We start from the raw sequence: 14,690 nt of genomic DNA, 5'->3' as shown, positions 1-14,690 counted from the left end.
ACAGCATAGATGAAAATTCATTTTAGGATCTGCACCAGTTCCAATGGATTAAAAAGATCAGTGTCTTAAGTTTTTAAAGACATGCACCTGACCGTAAACAGCTCTGTTGCTAGAATAAGCTTGATCCAATCAGCTTCTCTTCCAGCCATATCTCTTTACTAGTGGTTCTGTCAGCCCACAACCAGGCTAAGCATTTTGGAAATATCTGCAACCACTTTCTACAGGAATTGCCTGGAATCCCAGGAGCCCTTATGACGAGAATATTCTGGTTTTGTATGCCGTCCAGAGTCCACTGGAGTTGGGGGCCAATAAATTTAAAACAACAGCAACAACAATAATAATGGCAAGACTTCATGCCATCACTAGCCCTTTCCCATTGGCCAGGTAGGGAGCAGCAGGTGAGGCTTGGCCATTACAGCCAATCAGTGTTTGGGAGGTGTGTTCTGTGCCACTGGATCTTGGCGGTGGATTCTGTAAGGGAAAGGTCTGCTTTCTCAGTCCTTGACCCTCCACCTCTTTTTCTAGATGACTAGGCAAGTAGGTCAACATATTGGGTTCCCACAACACAGCTCACTGGGTGAAGCTAGTTTAACCCTGTGCACTGGTTCAAATTAACCAGTTGAGGGTTAACTGACTTGACCAACACATTAATTGCTCCAATGGCTCCTTAATAGTGTTCGGTGAACAGGACCATTCTAATGCTGGCCCCAATTCAGGTGACATAGTTGCAGAGTATGAAATTAATAAACTTCTACCTCAATAATTGGCAAATAAATATGCTTTTGTAGTATCTACACATTGCTGGACTTCTTGGGTGATTGAAATAATGTATGAAGGCAGTCAGTTTTTAAATATAGCACTTGCTATTTTACCAGCATTACAGTAGATTTCCCTTTCCCCCCAGAAAATGTATATATATGTTTAGTTTTATTCTACTGACCTCTGTAATAATTAAATATGTGCAAATATGGCTGAATGTTGCTTTAATTTTGTGGGCTTTTTAAACCTGGGATAACTTTAGATAGATAGATGATAGATAGATAGATAGATAGATAGATAGACAGACAGACAGACAGACAGACAGACAGACAGATATAGATAGATGATAGATATCATGTGACTATGGTTTCAGTTCCTGGTTTGTTGTAATAGCTGGTGACCTGCATTTGGACAAAACACAGAATTATGGTTCACTACTGAAAGCAGAAGTTTCCTTTTTCTTATATCCAGAGTAGGAAAAAGAAGAGCAGGCTGCAGCTCATTCCTGATCTGTGAAACCACGATTTATGTATTAACTCCATGGTGAGTTTCGCTTGATTTGAGTGTCATCTAGAAAGATCTATTTGATGTACGTTTCTTATGTATGTTTCTTAAATTAACTGGAAATCATCCTAGCTGGAAGACAACTACCTGTTTGACAGCAAAGCAAGAATGAAAATAATTGCACACCAAGAGTTCATCAAGAGGACCAGTCATTTAGTGGGATGCTTTCCACTGACAGAGTATGGCTGTTGGGTGTGAAGGAGGAAATCTACAGGTGATAGAGGTAACGTGCAGCTCCACCCCTGGATAAAACTGGGTGCCGAAGCTTTTTTAATCACTGCGTTAGCTTGGGAGTCACTTGCACTGTAGTAATTGCTAGCTATGGATTTAGTAAAAATAGGCTAAATGTTTAATATTTTTCTCCATTGGCACATGCTGTCCCGAACTGACTTTCTTCTTTGAAGGCCAGCCCTTCTTTGCATTGTAGTATTAATCACTTATTTTCAGAGCTGAAAGGATAGGAACTGCGCTAGCTACAAGCTTATGTTCAAGGCTCTTCTGTGCCTCAGTTCAAAATTTCAAACTTAAATATAGCACAAATTCCAAACATGTTTCAGCCAGTGACTCCTCATTCCCCATCTAATACCCACCGGCCCTCTCTTGCTGTAAGGTTTGACACATATATACTGTACATAACTCACTGGATGGGGGTTGGGCCAGAAACCCATAGGCTATTCTTTTTGCAACATGCATTCAGGCCCACAGGCACCCTTCCTTCCATTCCTTTGGAACCTGAGATCCTCTTTCTGGTATACTCTGCTCCTAAGCCCTGTTTCTAGTTTTCTGCTGCTGTTAAGCAGACGTAAGCAGTCCTTCTCAATTGTCAACTCATAATCATCTACGCAAATCAGACTCAGGATAAGCTGCTGAACTGGCTTCCTTATGTGATTCAGGTTGCCCTCTGGGCCAAGGAAGCAAGCTGAGCAGGCTCTGTCTTCCTTACAAAAGCTCTTTTGAGAAACTGGGCCACTTGCAGCTGCTGCTTTCAACCCCCCCCCCCCTTCGTTTCAAAAGCTTCAGATAGCACCCAATAGGGAGTGAGAGCCGAGGATGCCCAGGCCATAAATACAGATGTGTCTGGCAAAATCAAATTTAATTTCAGCTCTGTTTTTGTTAAAATCTGATACAGAGAAGTGAGACTCTTCCTAATATTTATTTACTTAGATAGTGAAGTTATAATAATAATAATAATAATAATAATAATAATAATAATAATAATAATAATAATAATAATCCATTTTGTTTCTCTGGGCAGCTTACCAAAATTCATACATCATAAAATCCAATCTAGCAAATTATTAGAAACCATCATCATAAAAATCATATCTTGCTTCCTAAGCCACAGCAAAGGAGATTGCTAAATGCCAGAATGTTGCTCTTGTGCATCCGCTAGGGATTCCTCAGAAAGGGAGCATCTAAGACACCTGAAGCTCTGAGATTTAGCCCTTCCATGTGTGGCCCATATGCATGACTACTGCCATCACCCTACATATAATCTCAATGGCTATGAATACACTTCTGATTGCAGCTGCCGGTTGAGAAAGGCAGCACTTAGGTACAGTATGGGAGTTGCTTGGCTGTAAGATGGGGTGGAGTGGATCTGTCTTGAGGGTGGGGTGGGGTGGGGTGGGGTGGGAGGTGCAGACAGGGTCACATAGCATCCAACGTCCAGGCAGAAAGAACTTTGCATAAACATTCACTAGAAAATTAATCTCAGGAAATGCTGCAAGATTTTACTTCTTTAACAACTGGGTCATTAAGTGATATGGGTCACTGGCTCCCTTGCAGGCATTTTTGCAACTCCAGCTCTTTTGATTCTGGCTGGTAGTCACCGGCTTGGCAGATATGCAACTCCACTGTGGATGACCCTTTTCTTCTGCATCCTATTATGTGAGATCTGCAGAGACTTTAGAACATAACATTACTTCCTGCAGAGCTCTAAAAAGTTCCTAGGCAGTCCATGATGTACCAGACAGTTGCCAATGCACATCTTTTAAAAGCAGTGAATCAAAACTAAGCAGCACATCCAAAAAACAAACCAACAAACCAACCCCCCCCCCCAAAAAAAACCAAACTACAATTAATCAGAAATGGGGAAGAGTTAGCTTTACCTGTATCAGAAGCAGGGACTGATTTGGTCAGGATGATATCAGTAATGACACCGACAATACTGAAGGAGAACACCATGGGGGGCACAATGAGGCAATAATGAAATACACTAGTCATCAGGACCTGTGAGAAAGAAGAAAAGCAGTAGCAGGTCACAAAAAGGAGATATTTGTATTCAGGAAGATCTTACCAAATGTTCCACAAATGTTTTCAAATCTACTTGTCCCAAGACGTATCAGTGCAGAGGAACCCCTCTGTTCCATTCTCTTTGCATAAATGACTTGGGCTGGGCTTGGGTGAAAGGTTTTCCAAGGAGCAGAATATTGGTTGCTCAGGAGAAGGCATCTTGTTAAATAAAGAGACACCTATCAGATCCTGGCCACCGGTGCTATTCAGAAGCTCAGCTAATATTTGTTTAGGCAGTTATTAGATTTTTATGGCGGGGCACATCTATGTATTTCAGTTAGTGGCAGTTTGATGTTGGTTTCTTCACCCCAGGAGACTCTGGTGCAACCTGACATCTTCTGGACCTGACACAACTCACTTTCTCTGCTTCTAGAACCACCATCACAGGAACCGGGTGACTCACTAGCACAACGTCTAGCAGCAGCAACAATGTGCACCTGAGAGGAGCTGCAACTACTATCTGTATCTTTAAGTCCAAAGTGGTAGTTATGAAGGTTGGTGGGTATCATAGCCAACGCTGGGCCACCACTGTTAATGTTTTCTACTACAGATTAAGATTACTATGGTAACTAATCGTTTTGGCCGGGTGAAGAGGTTGAATTTAACTGTCCCCTTTTCAGTTGTTAATTTTTGCACCTGGGGGGAAGAACTTGCCTGGACTTGTTTTAGTTTCAGTTTCCCTTCTGTGTAGGCATGTAGAGAGTTAAGCCGCTCTCACTGAGAGCCTGTAAGAATGCGGAAGCTTTTAAATATGTTTTGCTTTCTGTAAATAAAAAATTATTTTTATAGAAATGCCTGGTGTGTGACTTTTCTGATCTCTCCTGGGCCAAAGGCTTTCCTAGCAATCTGCCAACAACCACATGATTACAGACATGATAATTACCCTCATAGATGAAGGCTGCTGATGTTGGCAGGAGAACTGATGCTGTCAGTTCAGTAATGGGGAGCTTCTTTGGTGCTATCTATAGCATCTCCTGCCTCCACTATTACATAACAGCGTAGACAGAAATTACTCCCTTTTCTTGATGTTTGCATAGTCTCAGCAGAAGTGTCAGCTGACCTGCCACAAATCTTCGGATAGTCACATATTGTAGATGAAACTTGTAATCCTTACAACATGCTGGTGTGATTATTACTAATATATGTATGTCTCCTCCTTCCAGGAGACCTACTCCACTGCTTACTCCACTGCTTAATTTCTGATTTTATTAGGGTTCTTCTAGTTTAAATACACGAGGGACAGTTGATGAGAAGACTAAGGCTATTCCTAATGGGAAAGAAGTATTAGTACCTGAGGGTCCTTGCTAACAGCTTCTGGTCTAGAGGATAAATCTCAGCAGAATATTCATTTCTCCAGTTTCACAGGAGTCAAAGACTGCCATATACAAATGGGGGTCTTTTAGCAGTCCAGGACGTTTCTATGCAGATGGCAGACCTAATCACAGTACTGGTTTTGTCACTCTGTTGGCTTTAGCACTCTTCTAAGACAACATCTTTCAATAACTACCCTAACAAAACAAAGTTTGGGCCAGTAAGGTTATCTGGGAATTGTACATTGTCCCCATGGATAACTACTTTTTGAATAAGATTTCTGGGTTGAATTGCTGGGTTGAATTACTTAGCCAGATTTTAACAATTTGACCTGATATTTCCTGCTGTGCTTTGACTTAAATTGCCTGGTTCATTCTCCATCAGATATTATCATCTTCCTCAGGGACCTTCAAATATCCATAGAGTGACTCATCTCCTAGGATAACTGATCCCCTGTGAATTAGGACTTGATGGAGCCCTGAGAGGATGGGTTGGGCCTGTTGGGCATCACATTTTCTATGACTGATTCAATCATTTACCCTCAAAGTTTGCTGTATCAGCCTGCACCAGTGTACACTGTATATGAGAAAAATATTCTTCCAACATGGCTTTAGCTCAAGAAAGAAAGCAGTATATTTAGGCACTTTTTTGGTTCTTTTTCAAAACCCTTTCCCAGAATTATCTCGGGGCTAAACTTTGCAACATATTTCCCTAATATGATATGCACAGCAATACCAGCACAGATAATTAACATTAAATCATGCTTGTCAAAATATATGAAAGGCGGGTCATGGAACTTAGGATCTGGGGAACCAGTTTGGCTTGCTCACTTAATTGAACTTTAATGAGCTAGAATGTATTCCAGTTATCAGATCAGTTTGCATATACAGAATGGCAAGGACAATCATTTCCTAATACTGTAGTATAGATGCCTAAAGTCTTCATTCCACATAGACACAGGCTTTAGATTTGGAAATGACTTTCTATGAATTCTTCAGTTTGGGGGAGACTTTCAGTGGTAGACACCCTAGTTTGTGTGCAGAAGGTCTTTAATTCAATCCCTGGCTTTCTGAGTTGAAAGGATCAAGTAGCAGTTGATGGGAAAGATTTGTCTGTAGAAAGTCATTGGTATTCACACCATATGATAGTGGATGAGACAGACAAACACCCTGTTCTGCTATGTTCATTTATTTATTTATTTAATTTTTTTCCTATCCCGCCTTTATTACTTTTATGACAGCTCTTATCTGCCTTGTTCACAGACAACTTGCTGTTTCTTAAGGCACCAATAATATGCATCCTGCAAACCTCTGGTACAGCTTGGAGAACAAATCTTTACAATAATCTGTGTTTCATTTCAAGTTGTGTCTGATAAGAGTTTTGTCTAGAGTCTATCTTTCTGAGATAAAAATATAACCCATGGCTATCATATGATCTACCTTTTCATTTTGTAGCATGCAGCAGGAGAGGAGAGGAGTCAAATATGTTGCTGCCATGATAATGCAAAGTCTGATGCTTCATGATAACACAAAATACGAATGGCTGACCACAGAAATAAGGAACCAAGAGTCATGGGGAAAAAAGCAGAAGACACCAAGGCCTTTTTAAAGATTCTGAGGAGCTGTGGGACTGTTGGCAAAATGTTCACATGAGCTTTCCATCCCTGCCATCTTTTTTCTCTATTTTAAAAATTCTTTGAAGTCAATGGCCCAGTAAATGAGAGTTTCCTGAGCTTTTTGGTTGCGCTGCTTGAAGAAAAAGTCTTTGATCCTAGAAAAGACTTGGGAAAATAAAGGTAAGTTGCTAAAATGCAAATGGCTGTTGTTGGCCCTTACATCAGTGGTGTCCATTGGTTGTGGTAAAAAAAAAAAGTCAAGATAGAGCCCCAACAGTGCAATCAAAGCTCCACCCATTTTTATGTGAGTTGCATATGAGATTCACATAAAAAGCAGGTGGAACTTTGACTGCACTGTTGGGGCTGCCCCCTTGACTTTTTGCCCATACCCTGTGGGCACCCCTGCCCTGCATGTTAGCTCTTAAAGCTCAGTTTCTTGCTTTGCCTGTCCAACCCCAATCTGCTGCCTTGCCTTCTCTTCAGCAATGTAAGAATGCTTTGTAAATAAACACTGTACTTCTTTCAGATTTCCTGGAAATGAAATAATGCTCTGTCCCCAGTCTTCCTTTTCTTTGCATTTACAATACACGGAGTTCAAGATCTTGGGATGGGGAGAAAGATCCAATAGCAGCCCACTAAGCTCAGGGAAAATGCTTGATGTTTACTCTTCATACACAGACATACTCTCTAGTGCTATAGCAGTCCCCAAAATAAATTTGAGGGGTGCCTTTTTAATATTAATGAACTTAGATGACAACTTAAAACATTCTCATTTTAGGAGATTTTTGCATGATTATTCTTCCAGACTAGCTCTAGGGATGGGCACCGGTGGCCATTCAGAAGTAGTCAGGCTACAATATCCAGCATCTCTGAACCATTGACTGTTCTAGCTGGATCAGTGAGGAGTTGTAGTTTCAGCAACATTGAGAGGTCACAAATCTTCACCTCTGGCCTACTCTAACTAGTAACAGCTCTCTAAGTTTTCACGTAGAAAATCTTTCCTGTCAACTCTCACCTATGAACTAATTTGAAGTGAGCCTGAACCTTCTGTAGCTCTTTTATTGTTGGGCCGGGCTTTCTCTCCAAAACCATTGTTTCTTTCCGAGATGCCTCCTCTGAAAAGTTATCAGGCTGAACTCTGTCTGGCCCCAGTTTGAAATCTGGGGCATCTTGTTTCTTGCTCTCTATTTCACCTCATTTTTTCTCCTTCATCTGTTACCCAAACTTTTGCAGGGCTCCTTTTCAGCACAGCTGGCCTCGGTTAATTTCAGCCCTGCATATTTTGGAGGCTGCTGAGGGGAAGTGATTCCACGGGGGTGGATGACGGGAGTGTAGCTTGAGATCTTTGTTAAATGTCTTCCTTATAAATCTTTTTATATCAGTAACTTTATCGGCTGCACTCTTTGTTCAGGCATGGATGTTCCTGGTGTTCAGTTCAAATTGTATCAAGCTCTCTGTTTTCTTCAGAGGCAAAGAGATAGACATTTTCTTATTGGATGCTTAAACTCAGGGCTTTCAAATACGTTTTATTTGCAAAGAGGACTTCAGTCTCACTTTTCTATCAGTAGTAATTATTGGAACCTATTTCTGGTCCCTTCTCTTTAAGGTTTATGTGGCCCATTTCCTAGAGTAAGCCTTTTCTCCCAGGTGTACCAAAAGTGAGATGCTGAGTGTGTATGTATCTGTGTGTTTCAATATACCTCTTACTAAACTTGATTTTGTTCTCCAAATCACAGCTTAGTTTGCTCACGTTTTAATATCATGTTGTGATCAGTACTGAAGTTACTGTTAAAATCCAATAAATCATATAATAGAAACTTTTGGTCCTAGGTTAGATTTACTGTATGAAAGGGGCCCTTTAACTTTAAATATATGAACCCAAGTGCTGAGCCAGTTCAGCCAGACTGCATTCTGGGTTTTGGGAAAACCATGTATATTTTCACTGTTTCACTGGGATTATTGCTGCCCATATGAATGGACCATCACCACAGATAAAAGGTTTGTTTACTTCCCATTACTATTCTGACATTCACCTGCACAATCTACAGTGGACATTACTCCAGTGCTTCATAATCAGAAGCAGTACCAAATGGTGTTGAGTCTTACCATAGCAGCGCCAACGCCACACAAAACAAGGACACTCAGCATCAGCAGAGTCCGCTCAGTATAGCGATTGGTTAATCGTCCAATTACTAGGCCCTGGACAACCTGGGGGAAAGAGAAAAAACATATTTTCCCCCCCAGAATTTTCGAGGTTGAATACAGGCTCATACTGAGAAGGAGCTTCCGCAGAATAATGAGATCCAGAAACTCCACTAGATCTAGGAGATCTTCAATTGGCTGAATGGCTTGTATTCAGCATTATGTTCATGTCTTCTATCACCTGGATCCCCAACAGGGCAGGCAGAGATGATTTATGTGCCTGCCAATACATTCTGTGGCACACAGCATGTTTCCTACTCTGCCTACTTTTATTTTATTTTTTAATGAAAGTTTTAAAATGAATATAAAGCTCACAGGTGTTCACAGGTGTTTTGCAATTGATCAAATCCATCGTCACATTAATTTTGTAAGAGTGCCCATAATATTCCAAATGGCTTAAAGAAATTATATTGTGCTGATAATATTAAGAAATCGCAGCTTAAGAAAAGGTTACACATAAATGCACGCAATGGAACTTTGATGGCTTTTAACTAAAGCCGTTCGGAGAAGGGACAGGATTCATCTCTCATTACTATACTCCTACAAGCTGTTCCTACCTCTAACTGTATAACCACCTCTTTCCAACAGTTTATTTGTCACAGCAAACAAGCATTTGTGACAACACTGGGGAAAAAGCAGCTGGGAAGGGATTTTGAGTTGGAGAAGTGCCTAAAAATTTAGGAAGAATGGGCATGGGGTGCTATCTAAATTAGACAACAGCTGGTTCTGACAATAATTCATCGTGTTAGTCATTAAAATGAGAAATGTCAAAGTAGTAATCAGGATATACCAGTGTGGTATTAAGAAGTGGTATTATTTCAACAAATATTGTAAAAACCCAGCAAATTAAAACAATACTTATAAGATAAGGTTCACTAAAATTTCAGATATGATTGATCTTTCTCAGTGCCTTGATATCACCAGCTCAGGAATCTGCTCTAAATAATACAAGTGAAATTAAAACTCTTAAGAAATATAGTGTATTTGGAATGTAAGATAGACAGGTACAAATTTTCCAAAATTATCTTTGAGCTGGAAGACATTTCTTGATAATGAAACGTTAGAAATTTTAGTCCTGGTTGCTTTACTCAGAAAACTGAAGGCATAAGGAGAACTAGTTTGATATCCCCCTCAAGTGTATATAGTCAAGATGTGAATGCTTAGTAAGAATATTTTAACTCCCCTCATTTCCTGCTTTTAAATATGGCTGATATGGTACACAGTTAAGATAATTAGAACGATTAAGAGACTTTACCAGTGAAAAGGCTAAAACTTTAACTCACTGATCATACTTCTCCTTAGAAATGGATTGAAGTACAGTATAGCAATGCAACTTAGTGTTCAGAGTCCTACTGAACTAGATAGATGTATTTCTACATCAACATTTGAGGAAAAATAATCCATAACCCACCATTATACACATAAGGTTCCATTAAAAAGGAATCAACAGAAATTAAACTCTTCATTAGGTGCTTGAGTCACAGGATTTTCAATATAATTGGAGATAAGCTAAAACCTCGCAGTTTCACCACTCTGCTTGGACCATTTGCCTGTTGGCAAAGCCTGTCCCTGCCCTACAGACTTGGAGCCTTCCTTCCCACTCTTGCCAGTAAAGCAAGAATAAAATGAGGTTTTTGGCTTAGCACAGTGTGGGTGGACGTTTAACGATTAGGTCTCATAAACTGGGACCACATTGCCTTGTTAAGGTCCCTAGGCAGACAAAATTCAAATGTTTACCAGGCAGGTCATCAAACAGTTAAACATACCCACCAGCTCTCCTCTCTATATTCCTCTGAGATCCTGTCTAAAAGAAAAGGCTACAGTAGATGCAATACTGACATATCACGTCAACCACTTTAAGGACACTGTTCTTTGGACATGAGACACACTTCTGTATTGCTGATGTATGGATAGAGGTCTCAACCTTGTCTAAATGGGAAGCCACCCAAGAGCTTTTTGAAAAAAGAGCAAGCTCAAATGTAGAAAAGTAGGCGATAAATTAATATAGATGACAACACAATTTCACCCCTTAAAATAGTACTTAAATGCACAGGTTTCTTCCTTGGGTGTGCCATTGTACTAAACAAGTAATTATAGGGTTTGAGCTTTAATTGGATTTTTTCCCCACCCTGAGGGCTAGTTCCCAGACTCCACAAGCATGCCTAACACACTCACTTCTACACTGACTCTACTACAGTTCAAAAGGTAGCCATTTTGCAGCTGATAGATGAAAACTTCTGGAGCTATGGGAAGTGTTGCAGTTGCTATTATCCCTTGATGCTTTTTTTTTGGCAGGGGGGGGGGGAAATGCTGTTGCACGGAACAGAATAGCAAAAAGTTCCTGTAAAATCCCAAATGACTATTGGAAAATCAGAAGCCCGCTCTTGTGTGCCATCATCGTCTGTGGTTGCTTTAGTTAAATTATATTTCACTGTTGACATTCAGACCATGCCATCAGAATGTATGCTCTAACATACTAATAATAACCAGTGCAGGATTGCTTATCCAATCTATCACTCACAGCAGCAGAATTACTTGTGACAGTGCCCTAGTTTTGAATACTTTTGGCTATATTTACATTGGAGTGCTTCTTTCCCTAAAAAGGATTCAGTAAACACAGGGCCGCAACTAGGGGGGGGCAAGTGGGGCATGTGCCCCGGGCGCCGCACTGGGGGGGCACCAAAATGAACACTGGGGGGGGGGGCGCCAAAATGGGCACGGAATCTGTGTTTGCCCCAGGTGACACAGACCCTAGTTGCAGGCCTGAGTAAAAGAAAATAGTGTCAACTATATGAGAAGCTCAGTGATGATTGCATTGCAATCACAAGTAAATTGCACAGCTATTCTATCTGCTATTCCACTAGAGCAGATCTTAAAAGATAAAAGACCCATTTAAATTATTCATCTATCCCCAATAGAAATGAAAACTTCCAGAAGCTGGGTTTGTTATGTTTCTTTCAGCTGAAAGGGGACAGATGGGTAAGGAGGATGGGAAAGTATGCCAACAGTTCTATCATCCACCACAAATTGTTCTGCATAAAGGTAATCTAATCAATGTCAACGTGGCAGCAAAACCACTTAAGTTTTGCCTTGCAGTCTGGGAAAATGTTATGTGAAAACCAGCCAGATAAGGTGCTGATATCATAGCTTGCAGGGGTGTGGCTATAAAGACTTCTACACAATTGGCTAGCAAATGTAAGAGATAAAAATTCAACAGGTCAAGGTTGTAAACTTAGAGGGTGGGGTTTGTGAGCATAATTTTTCAGTTCATGCCTAGACATCATGGCTATGATGATCAGCTGAAAACAACAGAATGATTTTGGAGGAAGAGGCTGTAAGGCAGACACGAGTCAGGATGTTCTAGAAGTATTAGTCTGGTCTAGTGGTTAAGGCACCAGGCTAGAAACCAGGAGACTGTGAGTTCTAGTCCCGCCTGAGGCATGAAAGCCAGCTGGGTGACCTTGGGCCAGTCACTCTCTCTCAGCCCAATTCCCCTCACAGGGTTGCTGTGGGGAAAATAGGAGGAGGAAAGAGTATTAGGTATGTTCCCCCCTTGAGTTACGTGTAAAAATCATAAAGGCGGGATAGAAAATAATACATAAATAAATAATTTTATTGTTGTGTCTTCAGATCAGAATGAATGCTTCTAATAGTTAAGGACAGGGGGCTCACAGCAGATATTCAGTGGACAGTGAAAATTGTGTTCTACAGTATTTCTTAGAGAACATATTACAGAGTGGAGCTTTAGATTGTAATGCAATAGATCAGCTTAATACAAGTGGCTTAATTGACTTTCCAGACTAACTACCTGGCTGGTTATTCATTCATGCTGACATGTAGGCCATGAAAAGTTGTTAATTTAATAACATCAACAGAAAAGCTATTTCTGATGATAATTAATTCACAATCCAGTTGAAGATTTTTTTTAAAAAAGCAATGAAAAGAAAATCAGAAGAGAATAAGAAATTCTACGTTCATTTCAAACACCTTTCCTAAAGAATCAGTGTGATTCTTTAATGCAGCACAATCTATCTTGATGCATTATTCTTAAGAATTGTCTTATAAAATTTTTCTACATTCATGCCTGGAAGACGAGGGCCCCACTGCCACTGAAGCAAAACTTAAGCAAAATGGCAATTCTCCTCTACTTGTGTGCTGTCAATGGCGTGTTTCGAGGTACTGTATGTTATGTTGATCAATGGCAGCTGATGAAGTAATTCACAAAAGGGGAAAAGGCTCCCATCACTGAGTGGAAAACAAGGAGAAGGGGATATGACAGCCTTCTAAAATGCATCCTGTGCCAAAGACTAATGTGGTGCATATTATTATAATATATACTTCACAGGGAGAATTGTTGGCATTTGTAGTTTCAAAGATCTCAGAGTAGACGATAGGGAAGATCTCTGCTCAGTTCTGGAGAGCTATGGCCATAGTAGACAATATTAGGCCAGAATGAGGGGAGGGGCAATGCTTTTTGGGTCAAGGAGTACATTGGTCTTTGATCAGTGTACTGGGGCCACACTACCCAAAATAAGTGGGACTATAAGAAAAAGTATAATTGATTGGAGTTCATTTATGTTTCAGATAAACAAATTTGAACTTTAGTCTACCTTTGGTCTGTAGTCATGTGTCAAACAATTTTTCCTTTCTGACACACTACATGTATTTGAAAAGAACTTTAGGGAGCCTCCGGAAGCTGCATTGCTGATTTTTCAAACTTGAGGCCCTGGAGAGATTGTGTATCTCTGAGCCAGATGGATGAAAGGCAGACTTATGTGTTCTCTGAACCCTGTGAGGCTTGCTGATTGGGTGGCTTGCACTGGAACAGGGTAATCTGGCCCTTCAAGAGAAAGTTTCCTACACAGTGCTGAGTATAAGGCTGGCAATATTTCACTGAGAAAGGCACGTAACTCTTTCTTCCTCCTGGATAGCACTCAACAAGAGTAACCTTCAAGCGCAGTCTTTCCCCAGTATGGTGCTCTTTTGGTGATCTTGAACTGCAATTCCTGTAAACCACAGAAAGCATGACAAAATGCAAGGGCTTATTCGAAGTGAACTTTAAATTGTATAGCGGGCACCATGCTGGGAGGCTGCTCAAGCAAAACATTTCACAAGCCACAGCTGATGTTATAATGTATGATAGCTTAGATTAACACAAGAAATGCTCTTTTACAGAGTCAAACCATCGGCCAATCTAACGGAGTACTGTTAATGCTGACTGGTGGAGGTTCTTAATCTTGCAACTTCCTTTTCAAAAGGGAAGTGACAAACTGTCTCCTTCACACGAGAAGAAGGATGTTATTAACCAAAGCAATCAAGCAAGCTCCTATTTTTACAGGAGCTCAAAGGGAAATTTGGTGTTGAACTACTCAATAGATTATAGCTCTCTCCTATGTCACCTGACAACAGCTGGGAAATGAAAAGGAAATAATCAGGTGAGAGTGCTACCAAGTTTCTTAAACTAATGTTTGTGTAATAACACCCAAATGTTAGCCTGTAGCCATTTCAGCTTAATTGTATGCCATTAATGCCACCGTATGGCATGATGCTGATTCATGGACTTGGGGAACGAAGGTGGATCTGTTCTGCAGCCTCCCATTCTGGAAATTACTGGCACAATAGAATAAATTTTTCTTGGGTCTCTCCTATGGGCAGTAGATAAGATGCATTAGGTTTTGTGCTACCTGATACCGCTTAGCAGTCATCTGCATGTTGCAACTTCTCACATTACATAATGTACCATGGAATAATGGCTACATAGACTAGTTACTGCATGAAAGACTTGCTAGCTCACATGAATCACACCTTCTCATCTATCAGGCATAAAGAGTGGAGATTACCAGACTTCAGGCATTTTTTGAGCTCAGGGTCACTGACTCAGCAGTGGTAGGTTATAACAGATAGGGTTATGCAGTCTGTAATTCTTCCTGAAACTTTCCTGTAT

General features: G+C 40.5%; 1 protein-coding gene across 1 annotated transcript in view; it reads right to left on the bottom strand.

The window, feature by feature from the left end:
* SLC22A18 (solute carrier family 22 member 18) overlaps positions 1–14,690 on the bottom strand; it is a 75,044-nt gene that overhangs the window by 941 nt on the left and 59,413 nt on the right. The window contains exons 9-10 of the mRNA XM_063289353.1: positions 8,651–8,752; positions 3,435–3,555 (exon numbers count right to left, since the gene is read on the bottom strand). Of these exons, the coding sequence (XP_063145423.1) occupies positions 3,435–3,555; positions 8,651–8,752 (223 nt within the window). The remainder of the gene's footprint in view (positions 1–3,434; positions 3,556–8,650; positions 8,753–14,690) is intronic.

The sequence above is a fragment of the Candoia aspera genome, chromosome 1 (genome assembly GCF_035149785.1).
Source record: "Candoia aspera isolate rCanAsp1 chromosome 1, rCanAsp1.hap2, whole genome shotgun sequence".
NCBI lineage: Eukaryota > Metazoa > Chordata > Lepidosauria > Squamata > Boidae > Candoia > Candoia aspera.
The sequence above is the reverse complement of the archived record's forward strand: the minus strand, read 5'-3'. Positions and strand labels throughout refer to the sequence as shown.